Here is a 12,236-nt window from a genome sequence, read left to right on the forward strand (position 1 = left end):
GGTAGACTAAGCACCAGGCATACCTGGGCAAGTACCAAGGCCCACCAGGCTTTGGTGGCCCATGGTGATCTGGGTAAAGCTGCTGTATGCTTGTAAAACCAAGTTTGTGGAAGACGGGGCCGACTGTGACTGTTGCCCAAGGGCCCACATACACCTCAAGTCAGCTTTGCATTGAGGGAAGATCTATACAGGACCATTTTGGGGTAAGTTTCAGCCCATGGGTGGTTGCAGCAAAGGAGTCCATTTAACGCTGCGTGTTGTGAATGGAAATAGTAATAACTAAACTGGACCCCTGCACTGCAGCAAAAAGCTGCTATGATGGTATATTACTATACTTCCGGAGGGGATGTTGGAAAGTGAGGGCTGCCGCTGAGGGTTTAAACAAATAAGTTAGGCATTAGTAGGATACTGTTGTTTGGGCACTGTATGATGGTATTTATTTAGGCATTGTAGGGCACTGTTATTTGGGCACTTTATGGCAATATTTATTCAGGCATTCTGGGCACTGTTATTTAGGCACTGTATGATGGTATTTATTTAGGCTTTGTATAACACTGTTACTTGATCATTGTATGGCGGTATTACTTCAAGCATAATACAGCACTAGAGGTGGGGGTTTAAAACCATTGTTGGGTATACAACATCAAGGAAAGTCTAGGTAACTCAATAAAGACCAGGATTTGTATAGAAAGGTTAAACATGTGGCCAAATGACGCACTTCAAGGGTCTTAATCAGAAATGTGGGAAGAGTCTAAGATTAAGGACATCCAAACAAGATTTCCTTTATTATTCTATATTAGTCTTCGTGTTCACCTTCTATTCATGTTTTTTTAGACATAATGTGGTTCATCCACCATGCTCACTCACCAATGATACTTCCCTCTAAGAAGATGAATAGTACATGTTCACTTTTAGTAGTTTTCCTTCCTTCTTTTCTCTCTTACTTCCTTTCTCATCCCCTTTCTCTTTTCCCTCCTTAGTTCCTTCCATCCCAACCATTGCCATCACCCTTCCTTTCTTCTCTCTCTCTCTCTTCCTTCCACTTCCGTTCCTTTACTTCATTTCATCCCTCCCCTTCCTCTTCCTTTCTTTTTTAATTTTCTTCCTTCCTTCCCTCCCCACATTCCTCTTCCTTCCTTCTTTCCTCTCACTTCCTTCCTCCTTCCCTCCTTTTTCCTCTCTCACTTCCTTCCCCTCATTTCCTTTCCTCCCTTGCTTCCGCTTTCTTCCTCTCTCACTTTCTTTCCTCCTTTTTCCTCTCACACTTCCTTCCTCTCATTTCCTTCCCTCTCTTGCTTCCTCTTCTTCCTTCCTCCCTCACTTCCTTCCCTCCATTTCTCATTTCCTTCCTTCTTCCCTTCCTACCTCTCTCACTTCCTTCCCTCCTTTCCTCTTTTAACTCTCTCCCTTCCTCTCATTTCCTTGCCTCCCTTGCTTCCTCTTCCTTCCCCTCACTTCCTTCCCCCCATTTCTAATTTCCTTCCTCTCCCACTTCCTTCCTCTCCCACTTCCTTCCTCTCCCACTTCCTCCCGCCCATTCTTAGTTATTTCCATCCCAAGCTTCCCACCATTCAACCGTTCTTTCCTTCCTTCTTTTTCCTTTGTTTCCCTCCTTCCGTTTCTTTTCTTTCTTCCGCCCACATCTTCCTTCTTTTCATCCCAACCTTTTTTTATAGAACACAGCAAGACATTAAATCTAAAGTACAAAGTGTATAAAACATCTGAAAGTCTAATATCATGAACTCCAATGCATTTAAAGTTTTGTTGATCATAATAAAAGGAATTTTTGTGCACATTGTAGTCTCCCCAGCCTGAAATGGCTGATAACAGTGAACAGTAGCATTACATTTACATGCACCACAGTTTGACATAAACATCATGTCCTATGTAACTTTATTAGATAAACTCTAGAAATGTTATGAGCCACTGGTGCTAATAAATGTGAAGAAGAATATAAATGGCCGATGTAAGATATCACAGGTAAAAGCTTTACATATCAAATCATGTTTTCTAGTTTAGTAAGAATTTATTCCCTCGGTGTCAGATCTGCAAGTGAAAACACAGAACAACCTATGAAAATCCTACGATATGAACTGATTAGTGTGGAATTTCAGCCGGTGTCTTGAGTTACATCTCGGAAGAAGGATCTGCCAAATCACATAATCGCAAATGTCTTGAAAACTGTCAAGATTCATTAATGGTTTTATGCAGAATATTGTTGGGGACAGGTCTAAAAGAGAAGGAAAACCTGGATGGACAAGTGGCATTATTTTCTAATTGCTTAATCAAGCCTGAAAGAGGAAACATCAATGTTGTAGATGCAGCAGAGCTGGGTTTGTCATTTGGCAGAATGAGCTGTAATATCACAAGAAGTTACGTATGGTTGACTGTAGAGTAAACCTACTGCATTATCTGTACTCAATGAGATATCATAGTGCACTAAAGATACAGTTACATGACAAATTCAGCCTTGCTGCGTCTGTCAAGAAAATGGCTTGGCGCTAGTCTTCCTACTGTGTACTTCCTTTAAACCATAATTAAAGGGAACCTGTTACCTGAGACATTTCTCATTGCTATGAACATCACAGAGGGTGACAGAGAATGATGAAAGATTCACTGATGTTACTTGCAGTACCATTTTTTACCACTCCTTGCGGGAAATACTTTCTATAGACATCAATGCAACAGCGCCCCCAGCTCTAATAATCGCTGAAATTTTAATGGAATGGCATTTTAACTGTAAGAAATTAGGAATGTATTTCCCCTTTAGGAATTAACCCAACACAATCAGTATGGCCCCTAAAAAATTTATGTATTTTCTATATGAATATTTATAGTTGTTTTTTTTGAAGGTTGAGTCAACTGGGAGTGATCAGCCTCAATAATAAATCATAAAAGTATCTGTCCAATATCAGGATAACCTTCGCTACTTTATGATACTGTAAGATAGTTTCTGCATTGGCATTCATTATATAACCTGGAGTCGATTGAGATTGGTCTGGGGCCCAAAATATCAAATGTTATGGGCCCAAAGGGCCATGGGCCCTTGGCACTGCCCTATTACCACAATGGTTAGACTGATAAACCCTTAACCTGTGATGTCTTGCAAAAAGAGGTGGTTACCGTATGTAAATAGAACACTATATTTTGGGGTCCTTTCCCCTTATACTCAATTGAAGCGGAAAGCAGAAAAAAAGGGATAGAAACACAACAGGCACACACAGATGTCAGCTTAGGACAATCCTTTTAAACTAGAATGTTCTCCTAAGGCCTCATTTACACGAGCGTATTATACGCGCGTGCGACGCGCGTGCTTTTCACGCGTGTCGTACGCACCTATAATAGTCTATGGGGCTGTTTAGACGATGCGTGAATTTTGCGCAGTGCGCGTGCGTTGCGTAAAACTCACGACATGTTCTAAAATCGTGCGTTTTTCGCGCATCACGCACCCATTGAAGTCAATGGGTGCGTGAAAACAACGCATGCCACACGGACGCTCCTGCGTTGCATGCGCGAAAATCACGCATCACTTGTTATGTCCTTGAAAAACAGTCTATAAAGCTGGACAAAGCAAACCAAAACCAGGAAGTGCTTGAGTTTCCACTGCGAGTGGGCAGGGCTTGTGACTGGAGACTGTGCAGGTATCTTCCACTGTCAACATCTGCTGCCATGCCGCGTGGGATGGACGTGGAGCGCCTCCTCGTCCTGGTCCAGGGACACCCCGAAATTTGGGACACTCGCTCGGAGGCGTACCACAACCGGACGGCCAAGGAGGACGCCTGGGAGGAGGTGGCAAAGGAGCTGTTTGGCCAGGAGTGGGAGAGTGGCCGAACCCGTGACCGCAGTCGGTTGGGTGAGTACCAGGCATTTTCTGCCAAAGCATGACATCCCTTTTGAAGAACTGGGGCCCTGTATGTGTCTTCTGCGCATTTTCACGAGAAACTTTTGTGGAGCAGGCGCATCACCGTGTACCACGTAATTGGCAGTGCAGGGCCCTTAATTTAAAGTGAGAGGTCATAGGTCTGATGGCATGATATCTGTTTTTTAACTCCAACAGTCCAAGAGATCAAAACACGGTGGCGGAGCTGCCGTGACCAATTCCGGCGTGAAATGGGTGAAAGGGGACGCAGCGGGGATGGCGCATCTCGCAAGCGACCGTATATGTATACCCAACAGCTGATGTTCTTGAAGGACATCATGGAGATGCGCACGTAAGAGTTTCTGCCATTGCATGTGTCTAATGTGTGTTCGCCCATGTCCTGTTTGCCATCGTGTTGTTGTAGGCATTGTTAGATATTCTGTTCTAACGTAATTTCCTCTTTCTAGAACCACAGACAATTTGGAGGATACCGCAGAAGAGACAGACGTGGGCGAGTCTCGGCCGGAACCTCCTGCTGCCCCTGTCCTGCCCCCTAGCCCAGAGCCGACACCCCTGGAGCCCGCCCCTGGCCAGTCCGCACGGGCCGTCGCCTCTCCGGCAGAGGAGCGCCCCGTGCGTGCCCGCACTCGCCGGGCCCGTGCTCAACAGGCCTCCGCAGCGGGGCAAGTAGATGCCCGTGTCCTGGACTATCTACGGCGAGCCGCTGAAGAGGACGGGAACGACGCCTTTGGCCGAAGCATCGTTCCCCTCCTCCGGCTGGTCCCCATGGACCGTATGGGCCGTCTGCAAGCGTCGATCGTGACGTTGATCGACGCTTCCAGACCGCCCCACAATCCGCATGTGTGCTTCACGGCCATTGAACAGTGGCGCAGTACAGCCATGCCGGCCACCACGCCCCAGGTGCCGGGCCCATTCCACCCAGGCCCCCAGATGCACCGCCCGCATCCGTATATGCGCCCTATGGCTCCCCACTTCCCTGGGCCAACATACCCCGGACAACATCAGCACCACTATGCTGCCGAGGAACAACCTACACAGCTCCAGGTCCAGCATAGTGGTGCTGAAATGCAGGCCTATTCGTCCCCGGGCCACCAGTACCAACACCTTTAAGTGTGTTGGAGGCCGGAATTTGGGACGCCACACTATTTGTGGGTGCAGGGATGCCAACTCGCCGTCCTGTTTTTGTGTTGGATCGATATTATACACCATGTTGGTGTTTTTTGTTTGAGGAAACATTTTTGGGCTTTTGCAAAACCCTGTATTAAAAACTTTAATGTTGAATGGTTATATTTCGTGTGGTTTTTCATTGATAGCCCTCCACACAATGTTTGGCCCACATTTCCTTGGCCTATACCCTCGCACACCTCTGGGATTTGGGTCCAATGAATACACACGTCATATGAGGTTTTAGGTAATCACTCGGGGTTTGATATGGTTTGCAAGAGGTGCGGACGTTTAGGTGCTGTCATGGGCCCCGAGGCAAACTATGTACACTAGCAATTGGCCTTTCCAAACTTTCGCCCACACAACATTCTATCTCCAGAAAGAAGGTTGCCAACTTTAGAAAGTCCTGCTCAAACCCAGACAGATGTACACACATCGACGAGCTCGGCAGAGGCGGAGATTAAGGTGCTAAACCTGCTTCTCCCAGCAAGCAGGGGTTGGGCCAGCTGGCCTATTTGTAGGCTGGCCTGGCATGAATCTCCTCTGCGTTTTTGACGCGCGTTGCAAACGCTAGTCATGCGCGCGTTTAAAACGCAACAACGCTGTGTATACGCAGGCAAAACGCAATGCCAACGCGCGCAAAACGCAGCGTTTTTTGCGCGCGCAAAACGCACACGCTCGTGTAAACGAGGCCTAAAAACAAGCCGATCAGAGCGGATCAAAATGATCTGCTGTAACCTGTAGAGGAAACTGGCAGCAAGTGTTCAATTCCCCTGCAGTGCCACCACAGGAGAAATGAAGCATTACATGGCGTGCACTGAAATCAAGGAGTTGTCTAAATAAGTCATAGACATGGCGGGTCCACCAGAGAGAGAGAGAGATGATCTTTGTGGCTAACTGATGAAAGTCCCAGGTGAGGGACCCCCCCCCCCCCCAATTAACTCTGAATTTCCTAATAGGGTATTTGTTAATAGCCCCTTTAAGACTAGTTGTGTAAGCGTATGGTATCCCAGCCTGCAACTGAATAAATAAAGCCAAATATTCATGCAGGTCCGTGTCTTTGTAATGTAATGATCTGCTGCGTGCGGCACCTTATTAGATTCTATTTAAGGTTACATTTAATTTTCTAAAAAGAACATGTCAGTGATTAAAAGTTTGGGATAATTTTCGGCTACTTACAAATGATTTATTTAGTAAACCATTAGATGTACCCTGGAGATAATAGCTGCAGCATTGAATATAGTAATTAATTCAGCAATATGGAATAATTTCATACCATGTTCTTTGGATGAGGTTTTGCTCCAATTAAAAAAAAAAACAATGTTTCCCATGAATGCGTTTACGATCCTTTAATAATTTTAAAGACAGTATTATTAAAATGAGGAAATAATCATAGGGAGTCTTGGTTACAGAATGATTTACTCTTAAAGGAATGTATGAGATTAGTAACATTTTACTGAAACAGTGCCACTCTTGTCTATGGACTGTGCTGGTATCGCAGCTCATCTGTATTCATGTGTTTCTGGGGGGGGGGGGCAGGGCCGCCATCAGGAATTACAGGGCCCCCTACAGCTAAATTTTCTGGGCCCCCCTACCGTGGCACCGCCTGTTAATGGTACTCCGTCCAGCACTATATCATGGTACCCAGGGCCGCCATCAAGGGGGGTATTAGGGGTACTGATGTGAGAGGCCCGGCCAAACCTAATTGAAAGGGGGGCCCGGCTACTGCCGCGACTTGCCTTTGGTAGAAAAAAAACAGGCCCCTGCAATGGGGCCTGTTTTTTTCACCAAAAGAATGTCATGAGCTGCGGGCCCCCCTTTCAATTAGGTTTGGCCGGGCCTTTCACATCGGTACCCCTAATACCCCCCCTGATGGCGGCCCTGGGTAGCATGGGGGTCGTCATGGGGGCCGTCAAACACCGTCGCCCGTGCGACCGATCGCGCGCACCCGCACGCACGTTGCACGGATGTATTACACGTTCGTCTGAATAAGCCCCAAACAATAAGGCCCAGTTCACAGAGTTTTTGGGCCTTGATATTGACTCGGACACTGCATCAGAATCAGCACCAAAAAACTCCAAAACCGCCTCCCATTGATTTAATCTGAAATCAATGGGAGCCAGTCGCGGAAAAAAGAAAAAGCAGCACGTCCTTTCTTGCCGCGGTTCTGCCTCTGACCTCCCATCGAAATCAATGGGAGGCAGAAAATGCATTTTTCGCTGCGTTTTTTGTCTGCTGTCCTCAATCGCTGCGGGCAATGAACGCAGCAAAATAACGCGGCAAGATAGTGTGGGCAGGTCAAAATCTGCCTCAAAATTCTTTAAGGAATTTTGAGGCAGATTTTTTCGGCCTGCAAAATACTCTGTGTGAACAGGGCCATACTTAAACAGCACTTTGAGACACTTTACTCACCGTGTCAGAAGAGCTGCTCCAACTCCAGTCCTCTTCAGGCGATGTCTTCGGTCCAGACGTCGTCCTTCACCTCCAGGCTCCAGAAAATGGCGGGGATCGTAGAACTGCCGCCGCGCAAGAACTAGACTCCTCCCCCTCTCCTTACGCAGCTACGCTCTGGAGAAGGAGGAGGAGTCGGACGAGGAGGCGGACGAGGAGGAGGACGAGGAGGTGGAGTCGGACGAGGAGGCGGAGGAGGACAAGGACGAGGAGGCGGAGGAGGACAAGGAGGACGAGGAGGCGGAGTCGGAGGCGGGCCAGCAGGTAAGTAGACCGTGCGCCGCTGTCCCTGTGTGGCTGTCCTTCCACGTCGATGTACTTGTGTTGCTCCCTCTCGGCGGCGCGCCTGGTCGCGGGCGCTCGTACGCGCGCAAGCGGGTGGTGTTTTGAGGCGCGGCGGCGGTGATGAGAGGGAGGCCCGCAGCTCACGGCGGTGTTTTGGTGAAAAGAACAGGCCCCATTGCAGGGGCTTGTTTTTTTCTACCAAAAGCAAGTCGCGGCAGTTGCCGGGCCCCCCTTTCAATTAAGTTTGGCCGGGCCCCCTACAGTAGTACCCCTAATACCCCCCTGATGGCGGCCCTGGGGGGGGGAACAGAACATTTTGCGTATCCTGAAAAACTTCTTGAAATGTCACTTAAATTATCATAATATTTATTTAAATAATACAAATCCTTATGGAATCTCCATTAATGCAACATCAGAATTGAGTTATATAGGGGGCGTGGTTTGGCCGAGGATGCTGATGGCCGCGTGAGACAAGAGCTCCGCCAAAGATTATCATCACTAGCTACTAAAAGAACCTGCCAGCGACAAAAATCATTCCCATGATAGGGATTTCGCAAATCTATATGGGCAGGAAGAGATTCCCTAAGCAATCGGCTACAAAGTCGGATCAGAACTCATCCATAATGGAAGAAGGTGATTACAGAGCTCCGGAAGATGGCGATGAGGAGAGGTCACGAAGTCCAGCTCCGTTACCCACAGATAAACCCCCAATGATACTTACCGCTGGTGAGGAGACAGTGCTGGATAAAGGTACAAGAGCGAGAGAGATATCGGAAGGCATACAGACACCTCGTGTAGGGCTACGAACGGCACAAACCAGGAGTACTGTGAAGTACTCCATTACTAAAATGGCGCCAGCGTCCCCACGAGGCACACCCGGAAGAGACGATACTATGATATTGAAACAGCACGCAACAGTGATCCGGTTACCGAGCCCGGAGAGGTCAGGGAATGGACCCTGCTCCCCGTCCTCTAGCCCTGCTAAGCAGAAGCAGAAAATGGACGATCACCTCAAGGATTCTGAGATGGGGTTATCCAACGAAAATACTGGTAAATCGTAACGGCACAGTTCATACGGCCAGAACAGTTACTGAAGGACATTCCCTACTGAAGCTATGGAATATCTCTACAGAACTACCTACACTGGACTCTCCCAGAAGATCACCGGCAAGAATAGATGGTGAATGGCAAAGAATTGGTCCGACTTAACTTTACACTGGTAATCTAATACTTTTTTTCTGAGAATTGATGATGATAATATATTATGTGGTATTACATGTTCCCACTTAAAATTTTCCCCCACATATCGGTTCGTGTAAAGATACCGAATGACTTGGAAGTCATCCTATTCTGTGTTATTGTTGTAGGGATGTTATGTTTTTGTACTGACAGTTATCTACATAATGACTGTAATTTATTGCAAACCTGTAAAAGTGTGCGTTCAAAGAAATATCAGACCCCTGTCTTTGCCCTTAAGATCATGCCTGGCCCTACTTCGATAATACCAAAACACTACCCACTCAAAAATGGGAATAAATTTACTATCATTAAACGTTAGGGGTATTAACTCCCCTTTCAAAAGATCCCTCCTTTGGAGAGAAGCTAAAAAGCATGGAAGTGACATAATTTGTTTACAAGAAACACATATCAGTGAAAATAATATTCCTCACCTACAACATAGGGACTACCCTACTTTAATATATTCAACATACCCTCAAAAAAAGAGAGGGGTACTTATTGCCTTTAAATCATCATTGGCGGTTACAATTCACCACCAGTATATAGACCCACTAAGCAGATATATTATCTTAGTATGTACCATCAATAATCAAGATTACACAATAGTAAACTTGTATGCCCCTAACAGAAGACAGATCCATTTTATAAACAGAATAGTCAAAAAAGCCCAAAAGATTAGGAAAGGGAACTTGATAATAGGTGGAGACTTCAATTCAATAGTGGATCACTCATTAGATTCGACAGCTAACTCTAGAAACCAAAATCTTGATCTTCAAAAATCCCTAAGACTAAATTCCCTCTTTGATATATGGAGAATCCAACACGCATCAGAAAGAGATTACTCCTATTACTCTTCACGGCATAAGACCTACTCAAGAATTGATCTATTTTTGATTGATAAACTATTAATTGAGAGAGTGACCAAAACTCAAATAGGAAATATACAATGGACTGACCATGCGCCGATATCAATGTCGATATCTGAACAATTCCCGAAGACAAATGACTATATCTGGAGAGCAAACTCTTATGTAATCTCGCATGATATCCACTCTAAAAATATTGCCTCAGACATAGAAGAGTACTTCTCTTTTAATGACATCTCAGAAGTTAATCCATTTACATTATGGAATGCCCACAAAGCATATATTAGGGGGTCCTTCATTAAAATAGGAAGCAGATTAAAAAAGGAGAGAGAGCTACAAATTAACAACTCCATGGCAAAAATACAAAATTTGGAAACACTAAACAAACAGAACCATTCATTTTCCACTTCGGCAGAACTGGGAAAGGAAAGGACTCATCTACGTAATTTATTACTTTATAAATACGAACATACACTCAGGAGATCCAAAATGCATTATTATACACAAGATAATAAAGCAGGATCTTTATTAGCTAAAAGAATCAAGCAACAAGCACAAAAATCTAGAATTCAGAAAATTATACATCCCAAGACCGGGGAAACGATAATGTCCCCAAAAGGTATTTCCAACGCCTTCAAAGATTACTATCAAAAGTTATACAACCTTAAAGAGGATAAAGAGACAATTCAACCTACACAAGTACTTATAGACAAATTCCTTAAGCAAATAAACCTACCAAAAATCTCAGAAGAATCCTTACAATCTCTTAACTCTCCGATATTGCTTAATGAAATTATTAAGGCCATAAAATCCCTTCCAATGCACAAAGCCCCGGGACCTGATGGTTTTTCGAACGATTATTACAAAAAATTTACACATATATTAGCACCCAGACTACTCAAGGTATTACAAGAAGCCTCCACTACTGCAACATTCCCAAAAGAAATGCTATCGGCATTAATAGTAACCATCCCTAAACCAGGGAAGTCAACAGAAAGAACTTCAAACTATAGACCTATTTCTCTCCTGAACGGGGATGTCAAAATATATGCAAAAATATTAGCTTCCAGGCTGAAATTAGTTATCCCATCATTAATAATCAATGACCAAGCAGGTTTTGTCCCGGGCCGACAGGCTCCAGATAACACTCGACGGGTCATATCTCTTATGCAATTTTGTGAATATAATAATATTCCATCAACCTTTCTTACAATTGACGCTGAGAAAGCGTTCGACAGGATTAATTGGAACTACGCTTTCTCTGTATTAGAAAAGTTTGGCATTCAAGGTCATATTTACTCGGCAATTAAAGCCTTATACTCACAACCGTCAGCTAAAGTCTACTCCAACAATACTCTATCACAAGAATTTGATATAACTAACGGTACCAGGCAGGGATGTCCCCTATCCCCAATTTTTTTTATCTTATCTATTGAACCGTTAGCTGAACTTATTAGACTTGACAAGGAGATACAAGGCATTACTATTAATAAAAAAGAACATAAAATAACCTTGTTTGCAGACGACATTATTTTATGTAATACCCTCCCGGAGAAATCCTTGAAGAGAATTTTTGAAGTGCTCAATACCTTTAGTGATATCTCCTTCTACAAGATCAACAGATCCAAATCCCAAATCCTTCCAATAAATATTGGATTACAAACTCTTTCTGTGTTGAGGGCCAGGCATGATCTTGATTGGCAATCTCTAGAACTCAACTACTTGGGCATCAAACTTACATGTCCAACAAAAAAACTATATCAACAGAACTTCCCACATCTGTTAATGAAATTAAGAAACGAAATGCAGGACTACTCTAAATCTATAATTTCATGGTTCGGAAGAATAGCTACCTTTAAAATGATGTTATTACCACAATTAATGTATCTTTTTAGGACAATACCAATTCCGATTCCTAGTTCATTCTTTACTAACCTTAACAGCCACTTACAAAAATTTATATGGAATGGGAAAAAATCTAGAACAGCATACAAAATAATGACACTACATAGGAGAGCAGGAGGTCTAGGACTCCCTAACCTGAGAGATTATTATTCCGCATGTATTCTAGACCAACTTAGCCATTGGTGGAATGACAACTCTGATAAAAGATGGGTGGAATTAGAAAGATACATAAGTGGTTATAGCTCTTTAAAGGCCAGAATGATATCTGTGATATGGAAGTTACCGTTAAAAAAAACATATTTGATATCTATACAAACTTCAGATAAAGTGTGGAAAAATTACATGAAAGTATCAAAAAATAATATGGTGTGCCCATATAACCAGATCCCGCTTAGTTTCCTGGAAGATAATATTCCAGGCATAGAACTAGATGAATGGAAATTAAA

At 44.3% G+C, this 12,236-nt stretch overlaps 2 protein-coding genes across 7 annotated transcripts in view; one reads left to right on the forward strand and one right to left on the reverse strand.

Annotated features, from left to right (window-relative positions):
• The window catches only part of GRM5 (glutamate metabotropic receptor 5), a 356,124-nt gene that overhangs the window by 158,057 nt on the left and 185,831 nt on the right, over positions 1 to 12,236 (reverse strand). The gene's annotated exons all lie outside the window — the stretch shown is intronic.
• On the forward strand, positions 3,652 to 8,841 carry LOC142743724 (uncharacterized). The gene is made up of 4 exons (XM_075854749.1): positions 3,652 to 3,853; positions 4,058 to 4,211; positions 4,327 to 4,652; positions 8,327 to 8,841. The coding sequence occupies exons 1-4, from the start codon at positions 3,670 to 3,672 to the stop codon at positions 8,839 to 8,841; spliced, it is 1,179 nt and encodes a 392-aa protein (XP_075710864.1). The 5' UTR covers positions 3,652 to 3,669.

This window comes from Rhinoderma darwinii, chromosome 2, assembly GCF_050947455.1.
Source record: "Rhinoderma darwinii isolate aRhiDar2 chromosome 2, aRhiDar2.hap1, whole genome shotgun sequence".
Taxonomy (NCBI): domain Eukaryota; kingdom Metazoa; phylum Chordata; class Amphibia; order Anura; family Rhinodermatidae; genus Rhinoderma; species Rhinoderma darwinii.